At 39.0% G+C, this 25273-nt stretch overlaps 3 protein-coding genes across 5 annotated transcripts in view; 1 reads left to right on the top strand and 2 right to left on the bottom strand.

Moving 5' to 3' along the window:
• Window positions 1-692: 692 nt before the first annotated feature.
• Window positions 693-1346, bottom strand: LOC115621601. 2 transcript variants are annotated; one of them, XM_030515293.1, is made up of 3 exons: window positions 1140-1346; window positions 933-1063; window positions 693-868 (listed from the first exon to the last, which is right to left on the bottom strand). In XM_030515293.1, the coding sequence occupies exons 1-3, from the start codon at window positions 1267-1269 to the stop codon at window positions 791-793; spliced, it is 339 nt and encodes a 112-aa protein (XP_030371153.1). In that variant the 5' UTR covers window positions 1270-1346; the 3' UTR covers window positions 693-790. The 2 variants fall into 2 exon arrangements, with proteins under 2 accessions (XP_030371153.1, XP_030371154.1); XM_030515294.1 differs by having other exon boundaries at window positions 933-1048.
• A 159-nt stretch (window positions 1347-1505) lies between these two features.
• Window positions 1506-3493, bottom strand: LOC115621065 (WD40 repeat-containing protein SMU1). Its single transcript, XM_030514590.1, has 5 exons — window positions 3379-3493; window positions 3256-3322; window positions 2930-3188; window positions 1797-2875; window positions 1506-1736 (listed from the first exon to the last, which is right to left on the bottom strand). The coding sequence occupies exons 1-5, from the start codon at window positions 3402-3404 to the stop codon at window positions 1638-1640; spliced, it is 1530 nt and encodes a 509-aa protein (XP_030370450.1). The 5' UTR covers window positions 3405-3493; the 3' UTR covers window positions 1506-1637.
• A 208-nt stretch (window positions 3494-3701) lies between these two features.
• Window positions 3702-25273, top strand: part of LOC115620218 (phosphofurin acidic cluster sorting protein 2) — a 42593-nt gene continuing 21021 nt past the window's right edge. For both annotated transcript variants that reach the window (XM_030513358.1, XM_030513357.1), the window contains exons 1-3: window positions 3702-5010; window positions 23315-23680; window positions 24731-24978. In XM_030513358.1, the coding sequence (XP_030369218.1) occupies window positions 4763-5010; window positions 23315-23680; window positions 24731-24978 (862 nt within the window). In that variant the 5' untranslated portion in view covers window positions 3702-4762. The remainder of the gene's footprint in view (window positions 5011-23314; window positions 23681-24730; window positions 24979-25273) is intronic.

Raw genomic sequence — 25273 nt, 5'->3', positions numbered from 1 at the left:
AGGGAGCCCTGACAAATGTTTTAAGCTAAAGCAAATGTTTACTAAAACAAAATACAAACACGTTTACTTCAAATCCCCGAGCAAGTGTTAAATTTAAAATTAAATACATACATAAGCAAGGAATGGGTATAATGTTATATTCAAGTCGCCGACCATTAAGGCAACTTGGTATTCTGAGTGCGGAAAAGCATTAGCTTTGGGGCTGAGTGTGTAGGACATGAATGCAGACATAATTGACTAAAAATAAAAATTTAAATAATTAAAAATGAAACACCTACAAAAACAATTCCATGTTAACATTAAATCTAAATAATGCTAAATAATTAAATGAATACTAAAAACAAAATAATAATTAACAATTTATACTAAAGTTAAGCAAAACCATGAAGAAAATTAACCACAAAACAAAAAGAGTTTGGATTGCGCATTGAAAACTAAAAACCTAAAAGAAAAAAAAATAACAACCATAGGCAAGATAAACAATTATGAACATTAAAGTCTTTAGCAACTTTATTGAGTCTGTTTGGTTCGATTATTCAGCCAACATTTGTTACATAGAGAATATTGATTTACTGCAGTTATATATTGATTCATTTTGTGTAATAAATGAAATTTTGTATTCATTTGCTAATAATTTGCAAAAAAAAAAAAAAAAAAAAAAAAAATGCAAACAGCGACAACAACAAAATACATACACAGAAATATACATTTCGTTTTTATTACCAAAAACATATATATTTTACTGAAATATATATTAAATTGTGCACAAAGTTTTTTTTATTCGCAGCGTCTAGTTCTGCGAGTTTAAACGAAACTTCTCCAACATTTTATTAATAGCCTCGGCATCTCCTTCGATTTTGGCCTTCTCCTAACATACACAAAACAAAGTATTAAACGAAAAGCTGTAAATTCTTGTAGCAAACAATAAGCACCTGCTGCACCACCTCCTCAAAAGTTATCTGCTTAGTGCCTATTGAGTAGAAGTCCTCGTCAGCAATCGTAATGCGCCCGTCGACTTCCGAAGCGCTACCCTCGTATATGTCCAAAGCTTTGAAATCAAAAACTATAGTGATATGGTCAACGAATGTGCCGCACATACGAGTACACCATACACCATAACATGGACGGCCCAGACTTACCCATGCTTTTGATAAGGTTGCCATCGACGTCTGTAAAATTGAATTGGAAAGTGTTTACCACGGTGCGCCTAGCTGGATCTGATTCCTTAAGTTTCCTTCGAATTTTCTCAATTATCTCGTCACTCTTCATTGTGATATGTATTCCTTTAAAACGAACCTCACAGTCTGAACGCTGCTGACTGACTAATTTACGCGCAGTCAGCAATTGTCGAAGTTAGCGGATTAGCGTACTATGCCACCATGAGCTGCTGCAGTCGCTGCCATCATCGTTGTCGTTTTTGCATAATGCTCAATTAAAGTTAATTTTCTTGATAGAGACATGATTGAAGATATTGATGTTGTGCAGGGCATGAGAAAATCCAGCTATTGATTTGGGTCTTTTTTACCCAACTTGTATGAGAAAACATACGTATTTATTTTAGTAGATAAAAACTAACGCTACTAACTAAAACTTAGTATGCAAGTTATATAGACACTTAGGGCAAACGACTTTAAAATTTAGGGCTTCCATAGTTTAAGCAAACCGTCTTCACTGTAGCTAGCTAATAGATTCTGATGTGGATGATGCGTGAGACCGATAACGTCTTTTTCATGCACCTATATACGGAAAAAGGTGATTTAATCAGGCAGGCCACTAATACTAAAAATTATACTCACGTTCAATGTACGCTCCAGCTTGCCCGAGGAGACAGAGAAGCAATAGAGCACCTGATCTTCTCCAGCACAATAAATGAATTCACCGCGAGGCGAGAGAGTCGCCGATATAAAGGCACCACCTTCGCGCTTGCCCGACGAGAATGAACGGACAATTTGTCCCTGCATGTTCATGATGACGACCGTATTAGATCTGTTGCAGACAATAAAATGTTCTGGATTCTTTGGCAAAATCAGCACAGTATTGACAGCCAGTTCATTGCCCAACGCTTTATATGTAGCCACACATTCCGTAGTTTTGAGGGACCAAACTTTTACAGTGCCGTCAGAAGAGGCGCTGAGCATGCTGTGGCCATCCGGCGTGAATGTGGCTTCGTTAACAAACGAGGTATGGCCTTTGAACTCTTTAAGAAGTTTGCCAGATTTAAGACCATGCAACCGCACGGTATAATCAAAGGAAGCGCTAAGTACTTGACTGTTGTCACGGGAGAATTGAAGGCAGGTTATACCCTTCGTGTGCGCCTTCTCAAATTTGCGTAAGCACTGACCAGTGATGATGCGCCAAACCTTTATTTGCCCATCCTGGGCACCGGAAGCCACCATTTCGGAGTCCCGCGAAAAACTCAAAGCCAGCACAGCCTGTTCCATCATCATAAACTGGTCCTGTGCCTGATACTTTAAATCCTTTCGCACCTTGCCGGTCGTAAAATTCCAAACTTCCAAAAATCCATCCACGCTTCCAGTAATGAGATATTGTCCGTCAGGTGAGAATTGCGCACACTCCACATGTGACTTTTGGCCGAACTTAATCTGACGAAAAAGCTGTGTAGGATACATTTCCTCCTCTTGATCCCTCATTGCTGCTTTGCCACGGAACAAATCTATGGTTGTACCTGGTGGTAGCAACCCCTGATGCTGTTGCCATTTGAGCGCTTGCCCCAACAACGCAAGAAGTCGAGACGAGGGCACCACATGCACTTCACCACTTAACTCCTGGGCAATAAACGTACGACGCTTTTCTTTGCTGCTGCCCTCAGGGTAGGCCTCACGCGGATCGAAATAGGCACGCTGCAACATATTTTCTGCAAAACATCGCTAGAGCCAAATTGCTAATAATAACGCAATTCTATACTCACCCAGATGTATGTAGCGCTCCGGCTCGTGCTGTTTCAACATACTCATAGGGTCCGTTTGTCGCAGCAAAGATCGCGCAGCACCCAATTCCCGCAACTCTATTAATTCCAGAACAATTTGCTCATAAAGATTTAAGAGCTTTTTATCCGGTAACTTAAGGGATTGTGTTACCTTAAGCACCGTGTCCCAGTGACCATTAGAAATGTCCTGCACAAAACCATCGACACTGTCTACAGTGTTGAGTGAAACGCCGGTTTCCTCCTATTTAGCAAGAACAAATACAGGTCAAACCAACCACCCTTCGGCAGCATAGACGGGTATTACTTACTTGCAAAGTTTGTAGCGTCTTTAGCAGGTTAGATTCTTTTAAATATTGTTGTATAAGGCGGATAACGCTGAAAGAGATATTTTCATAACCAGGTGACATTAAACAGTCTATTTATGTACTTACTCGGCTGATTCGATTTCAATGGACATCGTTTGTTTTTTAAATTGGTTAAACTAATGTAACTAATGTAAGCGAACACTTGGGCGACCAAAACAGACTCTCTTCTTCTTCAACACTAACGTTCACACGCTGAGTCGATTAACGATTATTATTGCCGAGTATATAAAAAAGTAGTCGATTGTAACTGGTGGAGTATCGATACAGGTTAGTGCTCGCTGCCGCCATCGCTAACGGAAGCTGCGCGTTGTGAGGGGCGCAATATATTTGCGTGGAAAATTGTAATGTTAATAATTAATGTATAAATAATACTGTGTTTACAAATGTGTACTGTGTGTAAATTTGTTAATAAAATGCAGGCATGTTAATGCTATAACGCTTTAGAAGAGCAATAACACAAGCCTTTGTTGTTGTTGGCGCGCCACTCTATACTTGCTCTTTCGCTTTGTTTATGCGCAAACGGGAGAGATACACAGAAAATTTGCGGAAAGCGCCAACGGTTTGGGGAGTGTGCGCACGTCTGCATATTGTTATTGCGTTCTCCGGCGCCCCATTGACTCTCACGCTCGCAGCTCCAACGATTATGTACTTGTTTTCGGGCTACGAGACTTAAATCGCGACATTTGCCATTGAGTTGAACAGCTACTTTGGAGCATGACGGTCGTCTCGTAGCTGTCGTCGTCGCAACGGGGCACTAGCAACAGCTTCAACGCCCACGCATCGTCCGTGCCAGTCATAAATAACGGGGCGAAATCATCAATTTCGAGTAATTATATATAGATTTAATTTGTTGTTGGCCGCAAACCAAAATGCGAGAATATTGGACTAACACTAACTATAGTCTCGATATTGGTTCTGAGTGAGCTTGTTCATGTGTATGAATTTTTGCAGTTGCAATAGCACCAGCGGAAACCACAACAACAACAATAGCGCCAACATTTGCCTCTTCTCGTTCGCTGGCTCTTTCGGTTCGTCGTGATTCTGTGTATACTACAACAAAATTTTGTTGTTAAAGGCGGCAGCAGCAGAAGGCACGCCCTTCAATTGTGTGTGTGTGTGTATGTGTATGGCAGCAGCAGCATCGGCTGCAACATTTTGTTGGCCAAGAGCAAAAACGATTAATACAAATCACAGCCCATGTACATACATACATACGCAACGCTTCAAATTTCACTAAAACCCAAAACCTAGATGAGAAAAATCAATTGAAACTCAACTAAAATGTAATTTGACGTGCGCGCGTATAAAAAATCGACAAGAAATAACAAATAAACTGCGCAGGCAATGCGCAAGCAAATAATGTGCAACAGAAATTAACAACAATAACAAAACAACAATCACACCACCAACACAGAAACAACATAGTCAAGGATTGTCCTGAGCCATAAACATGAAGATGGTCGACAAATCTTCCAAGTTGGTGGATAAATTAACCGCTAATATGAGCGGCGGAGGAGCTGGTGGCCAGAGCGGAGGTGGAGGTAGCACAGGTGCAGGCATGGCCAACAGTGCAGCATCAGGCGCAGTCGGTGGCTTGGCAGGCCTAGCAAATGCCACCAATGGTGCCCAGAAACCGGTGCCAATGAAATTATTTGCCGCCTGGGAAGTGGATCGTACACCTCCCAATTGCATACCAAGGTGAGTGCAAGCTGCAACATTTAAATAATTGTTCGCCATCGCTGGCAGTGCCTGTCTTTAGCTCTTGTCGTCGACTCAAAAGTGGACCATTCCCCAATTTCGATACGATTGTGTTTATTTTTGTTTTTATCCGTTCGTTTCCTAACACAATAACAACGGCAGGGTTGAAAATTATTTTACATCACCGAACTGTAGCTGTGGTTGCGAGCTGTTTACTCTCCCCTCCCGCAACGTTTGAGCGTTCGATTTTTCCGCCTTGCTTTGTAATAGGTATCTCTGCGTGTGCCTCCACATTTTGTTGTTGAGCCTTATTTATTGTTTTTTTTATATATTTTTGCCATGCCAATCGACGGTATGCTACCTGCGCACATCGCGTCCTGCTGACATTTATTTATGGCTTGCAAATTTTGACAACAAATAAAAATCGCAAAGCGTTTCCTTCCCGACACACGGCTTTATCTCTGCCCATCTACTCTTTATTTTCAAACTCTTGGTACACGTCGCACAGTGACATAAAAAGCCCGAAAATCGGTCAAAAATTCCCAAATTGAAATAAATTACATTTGGATTACAAATATGTACATACATGTCTGTCCGTTTGTCACCAAAGTTGGTTTAAAACACCTTTTAAAAACCGAAAAGAAACATATAATACTGATATACATCGAGCTTAATAATTAATACCAAAATAAAATACTATATATTCGTAAAACTTGCACTAAACCCAAAACATCATTAATAAGTCTTTAGAAGTGTTTTGAAAGTTCAGATTTATCATTTATCCCACTGTTTGCTGAATATTTCATTTTCTTGAATTGTTTTGTGTCCCAGTAACCCCCAAACGTACTGCCAAATATTTATTTACCTCTGCCCAAGTGTCGCCGCGTTTATTCTTTGATAAGCATTTATTTGGCTCTGTTTTTCTTTCTGGTGATGAGTCATAAAGGTGACTAGAAGATGACGAAAAAATGATAATTATTAGTGCATCTTTGGCCCTATTTAGAATAACATCCGTGTTTTGTTTACATTACTACAATCCCAAACTTTTCCACAATGTAAGTAAATAATTTATACCATTTCATCAAAAAATCCCAACACGACGCAAAGTGCATTAAAAATGCAAGCCTTTGAATTCCTTAAATATGAGCAACCCCGGCAGCTTGCTCTTCAACAATTTTGTACCGTTGTTTATCCAAATGAAAGGTCATGAACTGACAAGCGTTGTGGCAGCCAGTGCGACCAAGGTACGTCCACTTATCTCAAGATACCAACAAATTCGGCTGCCGTTGTTTGTTTATAATTATATGCCGTGGTGCCTCCGTGGCGCGCCTGGCTTATTTAATATTAGACCTCGAGGCAGCAAAATGGAACTTTATGCCTTAACTTTTCAAATGACATTTTCATAAATTATATCAAAAACAAACTTTCGCCATCCCGGCAATTAAAAGACAGACCCTAATTACAGTCACTCTCTAATCAGTAGGTATAACGGCATCTTTAATGAATAGTCTAATTCTGTCTTACACGCTGAACTTGTCAGTATTTCTCATATGTATGTACTATCTCGGGGCAAGTATATTTGCGTTAGTAAAATTATTACCTCTAGTTGGCGCTGTCTGGAAACTGCTGCCACTAAAACACAATGAGGAAACTGTGATATTAAGATGATTGTATCTACGCATGAATGTGGCACGTACAAACACTTCAATTTTGGGTCCCGGGATGACTTTGGGTGTTGGGTAAATAAACGTGCGGCAGTAAATATACATACTGAAGTAAATGTATACACTGAAATCAAATGAGTTGAGATCAGTGATTACACCTAAATATAGTATACATATGTATGCATGTCTAAGCTGCCGAGGACTGTTTGTTTGAAATAGTTTATGGACACTACCGACACGTAAGAGCATGTTATTTGGATCGAAACAGTGCCGTTCACACTCAAATCGTATTTTTTATCGCTGTTCTGCAGCTGTTACTTGCTAAGCCCACAGATATAGGTCTAGCCACATTTTCAATTGCACATTTTCTGCAGATAAATCTCACACGCACTATATGTACACGTGAGGCATCCTATTCCACTATTTGTCTGTTATTTGTGAAGTGTAAACAAAAGCATGACCTGACACATGGCTGTTAACATTGAAATCATTTTCCGTAAACATTGTTTTAACAACCAACATTAATATTTATATACGCTGTCCGTCTGTCTGTCTATATGAGTGCACCGATCTCAGATAATATAAGAGCTGGAATAATCAACTACATACATATGTCTCTAGATTTTCCAAATCCCAAGAAAGGACTAGTTTATTTGTATACGCTGTAGCCAAGGATTTCAAAAAGTAGAAGAGCTAAATTAACGACACATTGCACTGATACTCTAAAAAACATAAGTATATCAGTACATACGTGATTTTATCACACCAAGGGTAAAGGGTATACTAGGTTAGGAGAATATGAGTAACACAGAAGGATCAGGAGCAGAAGATGAAACGATGTATCTGTCTGTTTGTCTCTCCGTCTATTGGAGCGCACGGATCTCTAGAAGTAATCTAAACAACATCATTTGAAAGTGTTAAGGCTGGATTGCTATTGACTTGTGCTTCTCTCGTACTCATACACATCAATCAACTATTTGACTTTATATAAGCACAGATAGTTTATTTATTTGTCTAATTTTAGGAACGAGCCACACGCATGTTAAATCGCAGCCGACCCATTTGAGTAAAAATAAACGCGACTACATAACACATTTAAGAATTAATTTATAAACAGCGTGCTCGCTTTTACTAGAAATTAATGAAAAGCCACGAAAATTGGCAGTGACATATTTTGCTCGCCACGGATACTACATAAAATACGTATACATTTGTATCTGAACATTTGTATCTCTAAGCACGACACATTCTGTTGATTTTGCCAGCACAACAACATCAACACCCACTGTTGTCGTGGCCCATAGGCAAGAAGGAACAGCGCACAGTGGCACTTCATGGTTTAAAAGAGTAGAGTGGAGCTCCAATCCATTCAAAAAATACTACACTAATACAATTAGGTAGCTAGGTGCAGACGGCTTTTTCAGGCAGAACAACATAACAATATCTTTGAAGACAGCAACCAATTTCAATCTAGAATATTAACATTTTTCTCATTGAAATCAGTAGCACTTCGGTACTGCTTTTATTGGAATGTAACTCTTGTTCTTTATGAACGTATCAGCAATATACTGGTGTGCATTCAATTATTGTTGTCCCCCCATGATTGATTCGTTTTTTTTTTTTTGGCAGAATGGAATCGTAGTATGTTGCAAGACTCCTCTTTAAATGTTTATTATAATTCTGATTTGGTCAATTATTTTCAGTTCACTGTGCGGCGGACAGAGGCACTGCTCTATGTATCTGTATCTATAAGTAGAATTTATAGCGCGACAGCGACAACAGTTGGTGCGCATTATGCCCACAAATTCTAGCCTTGAACTTTTTTGGCCAAACAACGGCTGCCGCATCACATGCTGTGTTATTGTTGGTGTCGCGTTAGTGTTTTGAGAAAATGAATTTTAAGAATTTATGTTGCACTTTCGAGCATTTCTTTAAACAAAAACTATTTAAATTAGCCGTTTGCCTTCCACATAAACAAGTGTTAACTTTTTTAACCACAGTGCATTCTTGTTGCATTAACGAACCGGCACCTGCAGTCTGCGTAAATAAGGAGTCAGCATATACTAGTAAGTAATATTTTTGGCGCCATTGCAAGTTTATAATTATCAATTATTTTTGATTTTGGCAGTTAATTTCGTGCTCTTTCCTTCCCTCTCTTTCTCTGTCTCTTTTAATGGAGTGACACCTACTGCCAAGGTTTCTCTCTACGAACGCGGGTGTGGTTCTTGACTCACTTGTTTCTGTTATCTGACAGTTTGTACGGGGAATAACTAGAAGCGTACCATAAACAATAGCACAATCCGAACATGCTATTTATGGCTAGGTGCTCAATAAATAAGCCAGCGACTAAATTCTCTAGGAAAAGTGAAAACCAAACCCGCTTGTGTTGCTGGGTTCTGCTCAAATTTCCACCGAAGCTTCCACGCCTGTCTGAGCAGTTATTAAACGTAATTGCCGCTGCCCGAAACCCAATCGATTTCCATGCATTTTGTTGCTGACGGTGACGCCGACCCAAATAGCCAAATAACTTGAACCCCGCTGGCCAAGGCGTCGGATTGCGGGCGCGCGACCCAAATAGTCAAGTTAAAAGGTCTGCCGACAATTTCTAAGCCAGCAAAGCGCATTAGCCGCAGTGGCACGGTCAAACAAGCAAATTATAAGTTACTGCCAGTCGAAACACCTCGTGCAACTGCCGCTGCAGCAGCAACTGCAGTTTCTCTTATGGCCACATCGTACCAGTTGATGGGTATTATTAGGGCCATCGGCGATCCAACTGGTAATGGAAATGGAAAAGCTTAGCAGCAGTATGTGAAATAAATAAATCAATTGTCTGTTGAATGGGCAAAATAGTATCAGTTTTTAATGAAAACATTTGCGTACCTATTTGCACATGACCACACATTCACCAAAATTGGTTTGAACAAGACATATCTTCCATGAACAAGTCATATATTATTCTATCTATATATAGTAGCTCTAATAGAAACGATGGGTATAGAAATCAGGCATAAATTAACTGTTTTATTTACTAAGATTAATTAGCACAACGAATTGAAGAATTTCACAATTATGTCATCACTTTAATGATAATTCAATCAATGCTTTAAACAAAATGTCCACCATTTTTTTTGTGCTGCGACAAACCTTTGTCAATGGTTTTGTTTTATAGAACTTTGGTGGTGACTTTAAATGTAGCTTGATTTGTTGTCATTGATCTTACCTTATTTCGCGGCTCCTAGGTTTATATTTTATAAGGATTAAGTAAATGTAAAGACCATGTGCTTCCAACTTGCGTTACAGCTCAAAATAGTCTTCGGTGAAGGGCAATATTAAAAAGCTGGCTGTCCACCAGGGCGGTCAGGAAAGCGGCAGGCTGTCTGAGTCACGAAGCTAGTTGCATGCATTGGCCTGTTCATGTTTGCCAAGCTTAAATAAAAGCGCGAACAGGGTGTGTGTGTGTGTGTGTCTGAGTGAGTGTATGTGTGTGTGTGTGTGTGTGTGTGTGTGTGCAAGTAGCAACGTCTACGTCAAGTTTGTTGACTTGAGCCGAGCTCCTTAAAGCGTAGCACACATGAAGTTAGCCTAGCCAGACAACTAAAACGTATGCCATGAAGTCGCCGCTGGCGTGACCAGCTAAGCAAGCCAGTTGGACGTCAAGCGGATGTCAGCCACATAAATCGCTGTCTGTCTCATCAGATCTGCATGTCTACTCTTTCTCTCCCGTTCCCATAAATGTGCAATTTATTAGCATATAAAATGCGGCTTCTATTGTAAGTCCCTTGTAGCCAGCCCTTGTTGTTCAGGACATGACTTTCTGAGAGCGCTGCAGCAAAACGTCAAATATAGTACAATCAACTGCTGCGCCATGGCCATAAACTTACTGAAATTTAAATGAAAGTGATGGTAATATAATTTTGATGTCTGTGTTGCGAATGTAATATTATTTGACAAATAGAGCTGATGTGCAGCAGGTAGCAGTAGATAGCAAAACAACCGTGAAATTAATGTAAAACAGCTCTAGTTAGAAGCGACAAAAGATACTTTGTTTATAAAACAACGTATCTATGTTCCCATAAGTTGGAAAGAGATTAGATATTTAGCTCTATAAGAAAAACGGAGAGGTCTTTTTAATTTTCTATACCCCGTTATCAAAGAACAAGCTGCTTACTATTAGTTTAAATTTATTTAACACTCAAAAGGGACATAAGTATGTCATAATATAGCCATTTCCGTCTTACTCTTACAACTGCTTTAGAGTGTTACATTTTTACTAAGCCTCCAGCGATTCCAGATCACACGATCTTCATCTTTTTGGTTCTTTTTCGAAAAGCGATTGTGTTTTGCGATTCTTTTATGATAAACTTTCCCTGTAAGATTCGATTTTGAGAACTCGGAATGCTTTAATCTGAATGATCCAGCCAACAAGCATTTCTGTACTACTTCTGTCTTTTCTCTCTTTCGAGTATTTTCTGATTATTTATAGGCAGTTGTAACTAACATGATATGGTTTTTTTTTTTCAAGTGTGGCTACATATACCACATCCCTACACATACATAAATATGTCAAATTGATTGACATATGAGCACAAGTTTCCACATATACATATGTATATTCGATATATTAGACGAGCTGCCGAATGCCTAAGCCAGCCGCCTAATGTCTGATGCTGAGTCATTGGCTAAAATGGAAATGTCTGAGTTGAATCGGCCCTGGTCGAGTGTTTTTGGTCTCGTGCTCCTAAATTGCCAAGGTTCAAATGATTTTTTGACACATGTGCTGCGGCAGCATCAGCGGCAAAGGCCGGGTAGTCAGAAAACTCTAAGTTTGTTGGATGACGTTGATGAGCATGACGCATAGTTGAAGGCACTTGGTTGGCAGCTGTTGAAAGAAATCGGCGCAAAAGCCAGTAAATGGCGTTTGAAAGTGAAAGGCCGCCGTCGGCACATTTTACATCTGGCTAGATGAACTCAAATCAACTTTTTTTAGTAGTTAGTGCCTCCTAATGTGCCATAATCTTTCAGGCAATGGTCCATTAGTTTGCCATTTTGCAGCCAGCAAGCGCTCTTGACTGATTAATGCATATCCCGAAATGTTTCTGATGTGTGGGATTTTCAAATGGCGAATGAGCTTTTATCTTTTGAAACGAAAATAAAAAGTGGCGCTTGCGACGAGTTTCTTAACTCTTTCTTCTTCATTTCAATATTCATAAAAAATATTTTGCATACTAACACCGCACCACTCGAGAGACTTAGTCGTTGAACTTTGGCAAAGAGTGACACAAAACGCAAAAGTTGGGCAAATGTAGAAAACTTTGCTGTTTGGCCACTTGACACGATTTGATTGAGCAGATAGCAAAGAGCTGCAAAAGAGTTCTGCAATAATCTTGCCTGGTCATACTTTCTATTTTATTCTCTCTCTCAGTGAGACTATCTCTCATTTGGTTTTATTTCGAACTTTATGTGCCTCAATTGCCTAAGATTGCTGATAGTTAGTTGGTTTGTAGCTGAGTTTTCTCTCCCGCCCTGTCTCTCTCGTTCTCCGTGTTCCTGCCAATTGAATTTTTATGCAAAATGCTGCCAGTATGCATACTAACATTTCAATTGTTGCTGTTGCCAGTTTATTTTGGTCTTGAATTTTAAATTCGATGACGAACACGCACATTACAAAGTTGGATGATTCGGTTAAAAATTCTCTCAACTGACTTGGGTCTCACAAATGTACGAGTATATAATTAATATGTGTGCTGTTGCTCTGTTTTATTGGCATTGATAGCATCTAAGTAAATGGCATAATTAATTAAATGATCATTGCCCTACTGACAGTTATGCGTAGTGTGTCTGCTTCTTAATTATATACATTTTAGGAGAAATACTCGTAGAAACATCACCAAAAAAAATCAGAGAACTTCCTTTCATTATAGCCTGTACCCAAAGGGTGAAAGGCTATACTAGTTTTGTGCGCATGTATGTAACACACAGAAGGAGGCGTGGCAGACCCCACAAAGTATATATATTCTTGATCAGGATGAGAAGCCGAGTCGATATAGCCTTGTCCGTCCGTCCGTCTGTCTGTCCGTCTGTCCGTATGAACGCAAGGATCTCAGAAAGTATAAGAGCTAGAATAACCAAACTTGGTTTCCATATTCTCCTAAGACCGAGAAAGTACGAGTTTGAGTTTTTTTTCGATGCACCCCCCCACTCCCCCGCAATTCGTGTTTTTTCTTATAACTTCCGTAATTCTCGGAATTTTGAAATCAATTTTGGTAGGTACATCCAGTTAGTACTAATGTGTCCGTGTGCCAAATTTCATCATGATAGGTCAATTCTGAAGAAAGTTATAGCCATAAGTAAAATCGCTGCTCATGCGCTGCCTGCAGCTCTGTCGGCAGCGCTGCCCGCAGCTGTTGTTCTTGTTGCTGCTTTGGTTCAACTTTGTGCTGCATACATACACGCATATAAACACGCATAGGTACGTGATGTAAATGTATGCTGTTAAAACTAAACATAAACATATATTCTAATTTAATTTAATTAATTAATTCATTAATTTTTTTTAATAATTTAATTTGTACAGGCTATTTTACTGTCGGGCTTGCTCGACTGTAGCGTTCTATCTTGTTTTTATGTTATATCCATGAACAAAAGGCTTTCATTGTTTATTGTCACATACATACAAAATCAAGCATTCATTATTTCTTTCTTTCGGTTGGGACGTTAAGCATGCCATAAAAATCTTAAAGCTTTGATATACAAGTACATACATACACGTATGTACATTGACGTGGTCAGGCAATTTCAATTTAATTTAGCTCACATTTTTGTAATAATGAGAATTTTGCGGACATCTTAGGTGTACGGAAGGCATCATGTTGTGCGTTCGGAATGCTCACCCGCAGCGCCTTGTGGCAATCAAAACTTGAGGCACAGCGGCAAACGCAATTCACAACAAGACAGTCATATGCCCACATATACATATATGTATGTATGTATGTAAGCTTCAAAGATATGCCACACCCGCCAACCCAAACGTTTGTAAAGCAAAAGTGTCTGTCGTTTGAGTAACTTTTATTAGATTGTTTTACACTCTCCTGCAGAGCGCTTTAATAGTTTTAAGGTGGGGCACTGGGTATTAACTTGACATTGCACTGTCTTTACGGACTTTTCAGTGGTAAGGTAGTCGAAGGCACTTCTTTTCCTTAAAGGGTTTTTATACCCTGTACCCAAAGGCTACAAGGGTATATTAGTTTTGTGCGAGTGCACATGGAACACACAGAAGGAGGCTTGGTAGACCCCACAAAGTATATATATTCTTGATCAGCATGACAAGCCGAGTCGATATAGCCATGTCCGTCTGTCCGTCTGTCTGTATGAACGCAAGGATCTCCGAAAGTATAAGAGCTAGAATAACCAAACTTGGTATACAGATTCTCCTGAGACCGAGAAAGGACGAGTTTGTTAATTTTTTCTGATCCGCCCCCCCACTCCCCCCCTATTACTGATTTTCTATAACTCCCGTAATTCTTCTTTTGAGCTAAAATTTGGTAGTCACATTAGGTTAGTAATTATATATCCGTATACCAAGTTTCATTATGATAAAATGATCGGAAAGAAAGTTATAGCCATATAACCAGGCCCAATGCACACATACATACATATGTACAAGTACACAAACACGCATAAGGCACGATTCTGATGTAAATGTAAATGTATGTATGCATGCATGGAATATTTTATATTTAATTAGTTAATATTTAGTTAATTAAATTAATTTAGTTAATTAATTTAATTTAATTAATTAATTAATTAAATTACTTTTTTGTGGGGTGGTACAGGGTATTTAAGAGTTGAGCCTGCTCGACTTTAGCATTCCTTTCTTGTTTTTACTTTGTTTGCCTTTCCACTTATTCTGTATATGGATTTACGTCAATTTCTGATGTGTTTACCGAATAGCCTGGCTGTGCTAGGCAGCAGAGTAAACAAATCTATGTACATTAGGCGACGCATGTGGGTAGTACATAGTACTACTATATATATATATCATTACACCTCTCCGCTTTCACCTACTTATGATGGTCATTTAGAATTTTATTTATACGACATTCCCATGCTTAGTGTAAACAAAATCCAAAACATTTGCGGCAAGCACACAAAGGGGAAACAACAAATAAGCAGTATATATTTATCACATACACATATGTACATTCAAGTCTCACCCTAGCACATGCCCACTCGGGCCCAATCGTGCTCCATGAGAGATTCCATAGTGCTCTACATATTTTACAGTTTATGTGCATTTTTTATACATTTTCCGTGTGTTTATGATTGAACCTAATTCCACCGACATGTTGTAGATTTTATTTGCTAATAATAATATTAATTTGGAAGCATATAAGTAGAAACAAATGGAATACAAATAAACAGCCCTGCATCTTCATATATACATAGTATACATAATACATAATATAATATAGCTGTGCATGATGCATAGCTTTCAAAATCTATCTGTATACCTAGCTCAGATTTCGTCAGATAGTTCCATGTTGAATGATATTATAATATAAATAGAATATTTTGGAGATGATTCTACTAATTAGAGTGCTGTTCATCAACTTGACACTATTTAGGCACATGGGTATCATTACAAGAAAAGGACCTTGGCCGATTAGCATAATACGAATCGAAATGCTGAAGTTAAATTTACATGATCTAGCGACCCAGTTGCTTCTACGGTCTTATTGCTCAGCTTTAGAAAACTACAAACCCATGAAGCAACATTCCACCACTTCTACCTGTCCATCATACGATGCTACATAAATTTATTCAGGATCTAGCTATCTATTCGATTGGATGTCATTTAATACCGAAATACCCTTTTGACTTGACTCGTATAGTAAATGGCTTTTTTTTTGCATAATGTATTTTTGTATATTTCCGAGCCAGTGCACAATTTGTTAATATATCGTATAACAGCACGCCGAGCGCCCGAAAAGCCACGGTTTACCATCTTCATTCATTCTTGCAAGCTGCCAACGGCACTATTGCGGCTTCTGCCCTTTTTTGATTTGGTTACAAAATCAATTTACCATTGCCATTTATTGGTTATGAGCCCGCACGCTTCTGCTGACAATAATTTATATAATCCATCAAACGCACTCCAAGCGTCGGCAACTTAGATAATGAGGAGAGTTGGATAATGATTCAAACGTACAGTATGACGCAAATGAATATTTCTGGTTAAATGAACGCCAATATACTTTCCATCTATAGGCTATTTTTGGATCAATTGCTGACACCCCTCTTTAATTTGCATATAAAATACTGCAAACTATTTAACACCACCTGGCGCTTCGTTACAATTTCCGACTGCATATTTAACACCTTTTAAATGATGCCTTTAATTTGTATTAAACATTAGGTTGTGGTTATTGCTCGTATTACATGGCAACCTACCTGTTGGCAATTACAACATTTTTAATTACCCCTCAATAATTGATACATGCATTTGCTTAGAGTCGCCCCATTGGGGTACCGATAAACCACGTTATGGACAGGCGGATGAACTGTAGTGACCTCTAGTGCCCTGAGGGGCCTGTCGTCGCAATGATAGTAAGAACAGCTACAACACAACGGCGACAACAGCAATTTCCCCAGTCGCCTTATCGTTTATTATACTGAGCAAAAATTCGCAGATTATCTAATTAAAGTTCTTTGGAGATCATGATTTCACATCATCTATATGAGCCAAATGCTTCGACATGACTTACCTTCTTAAATGTACCTTTATCTGAAAGAGGGCTACAAGTTTTTTCTCCTCTCCTTTTTATTTTAAACTCTAATTCTCTCAGTGTACACCCTTTGACAAAGCAACGCTGTCATCGTCATCGTCGCCGTTGCCTTTTACAAGTATTATGAATGGAAGTAGTTCCGCGGGTTGGTTGGTATTTGTGTTTATAAGTATATATATATATAGTGCATGAATGTTTGAATGTGTACGCCCGACTTTGCATTTCGAGGAAAACTTAAACTGCAATTTAGTTGCTAATTGTAGCAAATTACATCGATTTTTGTTGTTGCCATTGCTGTGTTGTTCTGAAAGTTGTTCAAATTTGAATGGCATCGTTTAGCGCCGTTGCTGGCGTTCCATTGTACTACGAGCAAAACTTTGTTCCCAATTGTAAAGCAGCTAAATTCGTTCGCATTCCCATTGTTCAGGGCCTTATGCGTTAAATGCAAACACATGGCCGTCATTTCCGGCATGGACGCGAGGCATGCGTAATTCTTCGCATACGAGGGTGACATGAACAGTTTACGGCCAATTGAAGAACGAAATTGACATACATTTTCAAAAGTCATTGCAATGATTTATTAATGGAGGAGACCATATGTTGTTTTTCTTTTTGACTTCATTGCATAAACGATTTAGTTTGAATGACCTTCCCATTGAAATAATAACTTTTAAGTAAATAAATAAAATAAATAAATAGTTGCCAAAACCTAACTCACTGATGTATTTTTGCCCTACTCCTTGAAATGACTCTCTTGGTCAACATCATAGTTTTTGCTTCAAGATTGTAATAGCGGTTTCAACTTTCACTTACAAACTTGTTTCTTAACTAATCGTAACTCCTGGTATGTCAAACTTACCCCTCCCCCTAACTCCATTGGATGAATCCCGTTCATTATATTACTAGCAACATAAACAAGGCGCCCTTAAGTTCAGCGGCCCACCGGTTCCTTAAAGATTATTGGTAAAGTATGTAGAACCTATAAGGAGGCAGATCGGATCCTACAGAGTATAAATAAATAATATTCCCGCCATCCGCAAGGATCTTGATATTCCCAGCACGCCTAATATTTAAAAACTTTTCAATATGCTGCTACCATTTACAAATATCTTGCTGGTGATATCTGTAACATCATCCGAGAAGTCTTTAGCCCGCTCTCGTATGCGAATATGTTTGTAAATAGGTGTGCCTAAATAACCTGAGGCCTAGCGTATGCATAAATAAAACGTTGCCAACGCATACGGAATGCATTTGATCAATAATGCAATGACCTGCCCCACGACAAAGAAACATAAGTGGTAAGGGACTGGGGACTACTGGCGCCGTCGGGGCGAAACTTATGTTTATGCTGACTGTATAATTGAAGACCACGCAATGGCAGTTGATTACAATGCAGGACTGGCTCAACTCCGATTAATGGACGAACCGTCTTTTTCGCTGGTTTCGTGCTTTAAACTCATTAAACGATACAGAAGGGTATTTGACAGGCGGCTGCACCCACTCAGATCAATTAATGAATCATGAGTCATTGGGCGAAAATCTGCCGCCCTAATCCTTTTTGCTTGACAAAAAAGGAAGCGCGTGGAAGCAAGCTATGCAAATAGCCTGATACCAAATGCAAAAAACTTAAATGAAACCCTAGAAGTTGGCCATAAGTCGAGCCAAATGATATAAACAAGCTGAGACAATGGGACAGCGGCGTCGACCACCGCATTTGTTGAATGTTGAATTGTGCTTGACTGGCTCCTCTTAAGTCATTGCTTCATTACTGATTGTTATTGTTGTCGTTGTAGAAGCGGCAATTGTAATGCCAGCTTACAGACAATTAATTAATTCAAATAGCCGAGTGCTACTTGACACAGTCGTACTATATGCGACAGCTTCATGAACTGGTGGGCGTAGAGTTGCTATCTCTTTGTTCAATCAACTTGTGACAGTTAACTTTAGTATTATAATGCACTAATTGTACATACCTGTACGAGTTCTTTATACGGTAATACTTGTGGGTAATGAAAATAGCCCGCCGTCTGCTTTTTGCATACCTGTCTTGAATGACTCAGAGCACGCCATTGTGGGTATGTACTTGGAGCTATTCTGGCGCACAAGTGTAAAACGGCAACTTTAAATTAGCATTTCAACACAAGTACTAGTTATCTGGCAGGCCCCTTACCCTTACACAAACCCTGTTGAGCACTGGGCGTCCCTCCCCCTTGAAACTTGATCTTGCAAAACTACACCAGACAGTCCAATAATGAGCACAAAACGCCGCAAAACATAATTCGTTTGATACACTAAAGAAAACATATTTTCAACGGGAAATAAAAATGCTCTAACACTAAAGAGTCAATCTCCTATAATTACTAAGATCCTCTCGCTCAAACAGACGGACAGATATATAATCTGAGGGTGTATTATGTACATTTGCACTAAACTAGAATACCCTTTAAATCTTACGGTACAGTGTGTTAAAATTATAGAATTTGTCTGCTTTCTGCTGCATTTGCCTCTTCCGAAACACATCATTTAATACTTATTTGGTATTGCCCACCAATGCTGATGTTGGCTTCTCCGTTCAATCTGTTTCAATATACCCTTCCCGATTGCTGTCCAGTCCCCGAAAGTAATCGATTTAGATACTAATTGGAATTCATAGAATTCCCTCTTCTAATTCTATTAACATCTTTAACCACATTTGTCTAAAACATACAATCAGAATGTCTGTCAGTCCGAAAAATTTGCAATCATAACAGCTGCGGACACAAAAAATGGATATTTAGGATTGTTTTCCGCAAAGCAAGTTAATGATCCACCACAGGACCTAATCGATAGAAAAGAAAAAAAAGCCTTGTTATATATTATGTTTTGTTGTAGCATGGAGAGGGCTGGATTGGTACCGAGTCAACCTGGCACGACAACTTATGCTCGACTAGTTTAGCATTGTGCTAAATAAAAACGCACACACATATTTTATGGAAAGCATTTTTATTGTTTTAATGATGTCAAAGGTGGCACTGCTACTGAAATTACTCACACAACAAAATTGCGCCACAGACTCGACGCAAAGCTTTTTGAATTTTTTTTTGTTTCAAGCGGCATGCGATAGATCAACATTCATAACTTTGTATTGGGATGGGGGGGGGGGGGGGGGGCGAACGGGGCCGGACATCAAAGTGGTGGGCATGGGCATCGCGCCAGTGACACAGTTTTACGCGCCGGAAAACACTCTGATTGACGCTTGTGGCTGGCTCGTTTGAGAATCGGTTCGGCATATGTGTGCACATATGTATGTATGTATATACATACAAGTATATGCATATGTTTGTATGTTCATACATCTGCTAATCAATTTCAATTGAATGTTGTTCAAAATTTATTCTGTAATGGAGGCCAGCCTCCGTTTATTGCTTTGGGTGGCTATTGTTATTTCTCTTAAGTCGAGGACGTTCTCAAAATCGTCTGAAAATAGAACTCAACAATCAAAAGACGGAGAGTATCGCTCTATTTATTGGCTGTGGCACACGATTATAAAACGCTCTCATTTATAATTAAGCAGAGTGCTATTATTATTTGGTAGATAAGGTGGATAGATGACTTGTGCTTTAATAGACTTTTGCTTGTCGCAGTCGTTAAACTCGGTTTCGCACTTCATTCATCAATCATCCCAGATCTCTTTGATAGCCGTATCCGGCCAATCAATCGTCAACGTCGACAACACACCTGTTGACCAGCATCTATAGCAGAGGTAGGCATCCGCTGTGTTTTCTGTCGTCACAGTGCGTGCATATTCGCACTAACCTGGCAAACCCCTTGGCAGTTTGGGTGCAGGGTAAAAAAAAATACGTGCATACGAATATTTAGGTATTTTAAGAAAAGCTTTTTGCTAGCCAGACTGGACGCTTGTCATTCATGAAACTCATTTGGGAAATGCATACCAACGAATAGAGAGCAGTGTCAGAAATCGAGCAAAATAAACTACAACAAATAGCAATACGCCTCAATACAACAAAAATAGCAACAGCAACAATATTTGCGAGTCAGTCATTGACATTATGAGCACGAAACAAGCAAACCAGAAAAAAGCAACAAATCAAAAGAAAGAAAGAGGGGCACGTTGTTTTGTTTTTGCAAAACGAAAGCACAACAAAACAATAAAACAAAACATAACGTATAAATGGCGACTTATTTTTAAAAGCGAATGCAAAAAAACGAGACGTTTGAAAATACGGAAAGCTGAAAGAAAGAAACCAAAATGCAACGCGGCTGGCAAATATAAATGTGTGTAACGTGTTAAAATGAATTCCAATTTGTTAGGCAGGCACACTTTTCACCCTTGAAATACACCTTTAATAATCGACACGCCATTTGCGATCTAACTACAGTCAACGCTCTCTGTAGATAAAACTAATTAAAGGCAATGGCAAAGCGATGACTCCAACACTTTTTAATTCAATAATTCCACAATAGAAACAATTAATTTTTAAAAAATTGTAGGAACAAAGAACAGCAGTTGTTTTATTTAACTTCTATATCAAGTAGTCTTTCTTATATTTAGACAGCTGTGCGGATCAGCTGTGTCGATTTAAGAATAATAAATAAATAAAAGCTCCACATTATTAACCAAATTACCAGACTCTTGTGCTTAAAACACTACTTCGTTAGTAAGCGTGAAAACGTTAAAACAGGTAGGTTTTGAGTAGTATTGAGGTATTGAGTTAGTTTAAAGTCTAGTGTAATAAGCATGTATACATACTTTCATATGTAGTTTCTTATAGAAAAAGACTGGAAAGCGTCTTTAAATTATTGCCATCAAAGTCACATTACAAGAAACATAAAACCGGAAAATAATCTAAAATAGAATAGAGCAACGACTATACAAGTGGATATCAATAATAAGATGTTTAACTTTCGAGCATGCACTGTACATACTTGAGGGCCGTTTAAGGCATGCTGACTGGCTAATTGGCTAACTGATTGGCGACAATCCAGACAGCTACCTAATGCATGAATTATTAATTAGGAATGTGACGATAGTCGCGCAACATTCCATGCCCAACTAAAAATAAAATTTAGTTAGCGACGACCACATTACTGGAAACGCACAATAGATGTCGTTTGTCAACTTCTTGCATTGAAGAACTTCGTCTTTTATCTTACAAGCGGTCTGCCTCATCATTTGAATTCGAGATGTTGCTCCAAATATTATGCATAGCGACCCACTCCCTAAATTTTGTAATTTCCCCCCGGGACGCGATGAGATTGGAGCTTAAGTCACAACAATGACGACGCCAACAACAAAGGCCTTAATCTGCTACATATATATAATAAGTATATATATCACATAGCAAAATTAATCAGGAAATGATTTATTTATATATTGCGCGATGTAACATTTATAACAAAAGCACCACACTGCGATTGGGGCGCACAGTAAAGTCGCTTGACCAGTCTTGAGGAAATTGAAATGTTGATCAACGATAACATGGTACGATAAGAGGCATTATAAAAACTAATAATCATGTCTAACAAATAACAAGGCTTCTCAAAAATATAATGCACTTTTAATCGCCAATTAACAGTTTTTGCTAATCACTGATATTACAAACATATGTGATTTATTTCATCGGGTCAATTATTAATCAGAAGTTTTGATTAATAGCCATTTATTTTTACAACTATAACCGAACATTATGCCAGATTTGTGGAAATATATGTAACGTCTAAAAGAAAGGCATAGCAGACCCCTTAAAGCACACGCATATAGTATATATGTATTCCTGATCAGTCGGAGTGAATTGGAATTGCATTTTCAAATTTTGGTTTTTAACTCCAAGGGGGGAAAATGGGTCTCCACGGTTTGTATGAGAAATTGGCATTTTTCATCCGATGAACTTCCAATTTCGTTGGGGCTAGATCTATTGGGGAAAACGTGGAACACGAAAGGGCAGTACATCAGCACAGCCCAAGCCCAGAGCTAATATTAGGACACAATTTTCCTTTCGTTTACCTGAAATGTCACGGTGTCAGAAATCTCTTGCCTCCTCTCGTCGAACGTGAATTGATTTCATATTATTATTATTTTTTTGGGTTATATTTGGAGTTGAGTTATATTTGGAGTTGAGGTTTCAAAATGCTTCATTTGTTTTATGTCATTTTGATATTGGATGTAAATCTATATTTCCACGCGCTTTCCTTCATTATTTCTCTCTCCCTCCTTAAGCTGACTCGCTTGATTGCCGTTACATTTTCATTTTTGTTGTCGTTTTCACCGTTTGTTGCCTTTGATTTGTTGTGCAAGCGAAAATCTTGGCGTGAAATGGTTTTTCACTCAAATTACAACGCACAGTTTTCCGCGCTACCATGACTCCTTCTCCTATAAACTAAACGACTGCACAGTTTTTGTTTTTGCTGGCATAATAAAAATACTACCGGCAATAAGCCGCCTGGTAGGCTTTTCCAAATGATATTGCATGCATCAATCTACTTAAATAATCTCTTTTCTTACTGTAGCTGATAAATTGTTCATTATTAATATAAATTATTAGCTGTGACCGATAAAGCGTCGCATGATGGTAACTGACTGAATAATGAATCAGTTTTTGGCAGGAAGTCGGTATTAAAGTTTGCTGAAGAGAAAATAGAAATAGAAGAGCTTTCCAAAGAAGCAAATGATAGCCAACGCATAGGGTCTGTTAAAATTTGACACAATTCGCCAAAACTGAATAAATTGTTCCAAACAGGAAAAAAAAAACATGCGAAACAAAAACATCTGCGCATTACTCACACGCCGTGCTTTTCATCATGATTATAATAAAACGAAGTGACTCAACATTGTTCTTTTCGCCTCTTTCATTGCAGACTCTGTTCGCTGACAATTACGCGTCTGTCCATTTTGGCGCCGTTACCCGGTGATACAACCTCACTTTCGCTGGCCGTCAAAATGCAGAGCTCCAAGAGGACCCTGCGCTCGCATGAGATCCCCATCAATGGTACTGCGGCCACAGCTCTGCTACAGCAAACCTCTGCAGCCGGCTCCTCGATGCAGGGCAACTCGCCGGTGGCCAACGTGGGCGGGGCAATGCTCATTGGGACACCCGGAAATGTGGGAAATGCTGGCATTGGCACCTCCAGCAGCCTCAGCGTCTCTGTTCCACTGACGGAAATCGAGCTGGACTTGCACTTTAGTCTACAATATCCACACTTTATCAAGAGAGATGGCAATAGGTGAGTGCAGCTACCCTTCTTAGATATAGAACACAAATCTTAGCCAAGTTTGTCTCTATGTAGAACATTTTTAGCTACACGCTGTTGATTAACGGAGTTTTTAAAATAGTGTCTTGACATGAAACTAGAGTTATTTAAATTCTTCTAATGCTGTTTTAAAGGAAATAATGGCTTACCATTTCTATAGTAACACTTCCAAAAATGAATGTCAAAGCATTTCTTATACAAATTGTCACATAAAGTATCCGATCAGCTCGGCAAAAAGAATCTAAATGCTCCAATCACTTCTCATCTCAGACAGAAATATTAGATAGCTACGAGTTAGGAAGCTTAGTGGCGGGATTACAAAATTTTTGATATCAGTTTGAAGGAAAAACAAACAGAATTTCTGATATTAAAGCAGTGTCGAAAGAACTAAGTGCGTTTAGTTTATTTACAAAGATTTGGAAACTGTTGGACTTTAAACTGGCATACTAGCAGATACATCGACTTATAGAAGTCAGTCTCATACCGCCTCAAGAGAAGGCTGGTGCATATCGAAAAATCAATCAGGATAGTGAAACCCAGCCTCTAAAACTCAAATTTGTGCTGTACAATATACGTCAACAGTTGTGTTAAGGCCAATGAAGCAGGCCAATTCCCAGCTAATAAATAATTCAGAAAAAAGCTAGCAGTGAGCCGTGAAAAATTATATTTAAGAATTTCATTTTCAATATTCACAATATTTGTTCGCTAGGTAACGAAAGTGATTCTGAATAATGATTTTATAAATAAACGGAGAAATTGCGCAACGTGACGAGCGAGTGCTGTCCATGGATGACCAAATGAAATATAAGTAAATGCCTTCTAACATATATATACAACGATCTTAGTAGCGTATAGTACTCATCACGGAAAAATAAAGACTGTAGGGTATAAAGCTTTAACATCTTGGCTTTAGTTCTATATCTAAACAGTTTATGTGCACAGGTTTTGTTACCTCATCACTTAATACTTTGCAAACAATTTACTTGCTTACTGATTTGTATTTGTTTCCGGTTTTCCACCTAGACTGGTCATTTTATTGCAACGTCGGAAGAAATACAAATCGCGCACCATTCTGGGCTACAAAATCCTGGCGGAGGGCATCATACGCATGGACGCTGTGCTGCAAAAGTCAATGGACATGACTATAGAATTGACTGCACCCGGAAAGAATGGCCGACCGGGCACGGTGGTCGCGTGCCTGCGTGCAGAGCGCGTTTCCTCCATTCCCGTTGACCATGACAATAAAAACAACAACAGCGTGCTGCTGGCAGGTAAGTCGCGAGCATGTCTACCATGCATACCCAAGTACATTCGAATCTATTCCGCCGGTGCGTGCGCCTTTGAAGCATTGTCGAAATCAATGGAATTTATTGCAAAATCCATAAAATACAAATAAATAATGCCCGAAATAAAAGTGTTAATGACGCAGACGATTCGGCAATCCGAACATTAATTGCCGACCTGGGAAAATGAGCACAAAATATGCATCAGCTGTGGCCAGAGGGCTGCCAAGTGTTACGCCTCATGATGCGGCACTGCACACAGAGGTGTTGATGATCAGTCGCA

Source organism: Scaptodrosophila lebanonensis, unplaced genomic scaffold (genome assembly GCF_003285725.1).
Source record: "Scaptodrosophila lebanonensis strain 11010-0011.00,11010-0021.00 unplaced genomic scaffold, SlebRS2 tig00000024-arrow-pilon, whole genome shotgun sequence".
Taxonomy (NCBI): domain Eukaryota; kingdom Metazoa; phylum Arthropoda; class Insecta; order Diptera; family Drosophilidae; genus Scaptodrosophila; species Scaptodrosophila lebanonensis.
This window is presented reverse-complemented; position numbering and strand designations above follow the sequence as displayed.

Coding starts and splice junctions, on each gene's coding strand:
- LOC115621601 (XM_030515293.1), bottom strand. CDS start 1,269: ATGAAGAGTGACGAGATAATTGAGAAAATTCGAAGGAAACTTAAGGAA. Junction 1,064..1,139: donor CAACCTTATCAAAAGCATGG/GTAAGTCTGGGC, acceptor ATATCACTATAG/TTTTTGATTTCAAAGCTTTG. Junction 869..932: donor TTGAGGAGGTGGTGCAGCAG/GTGCTTATTGTT, acceptor TGTGTATGTTAG/GAGAAGGCCAAAATCGAAGG.
- LOC115621065 (XM_030514590.1), bottom strand. CDS start 3,404: ATGTCCATTGAAATCGAATCAGCCGA. Junction 3,189..3,255: donor AGACGCTACAAACTTTGCAA/GTAAGTAATACC, acceptor CTTGCTAAATAG/GAGGAAACCGGCGTTTCACT. Junction 2,876..2,929: donor GGAGCGCTACATACATCTGG/GTGAGTATAGAA, acceptor GATGTTTTGCAG/AAAATATGTTGCAGCGTGCC.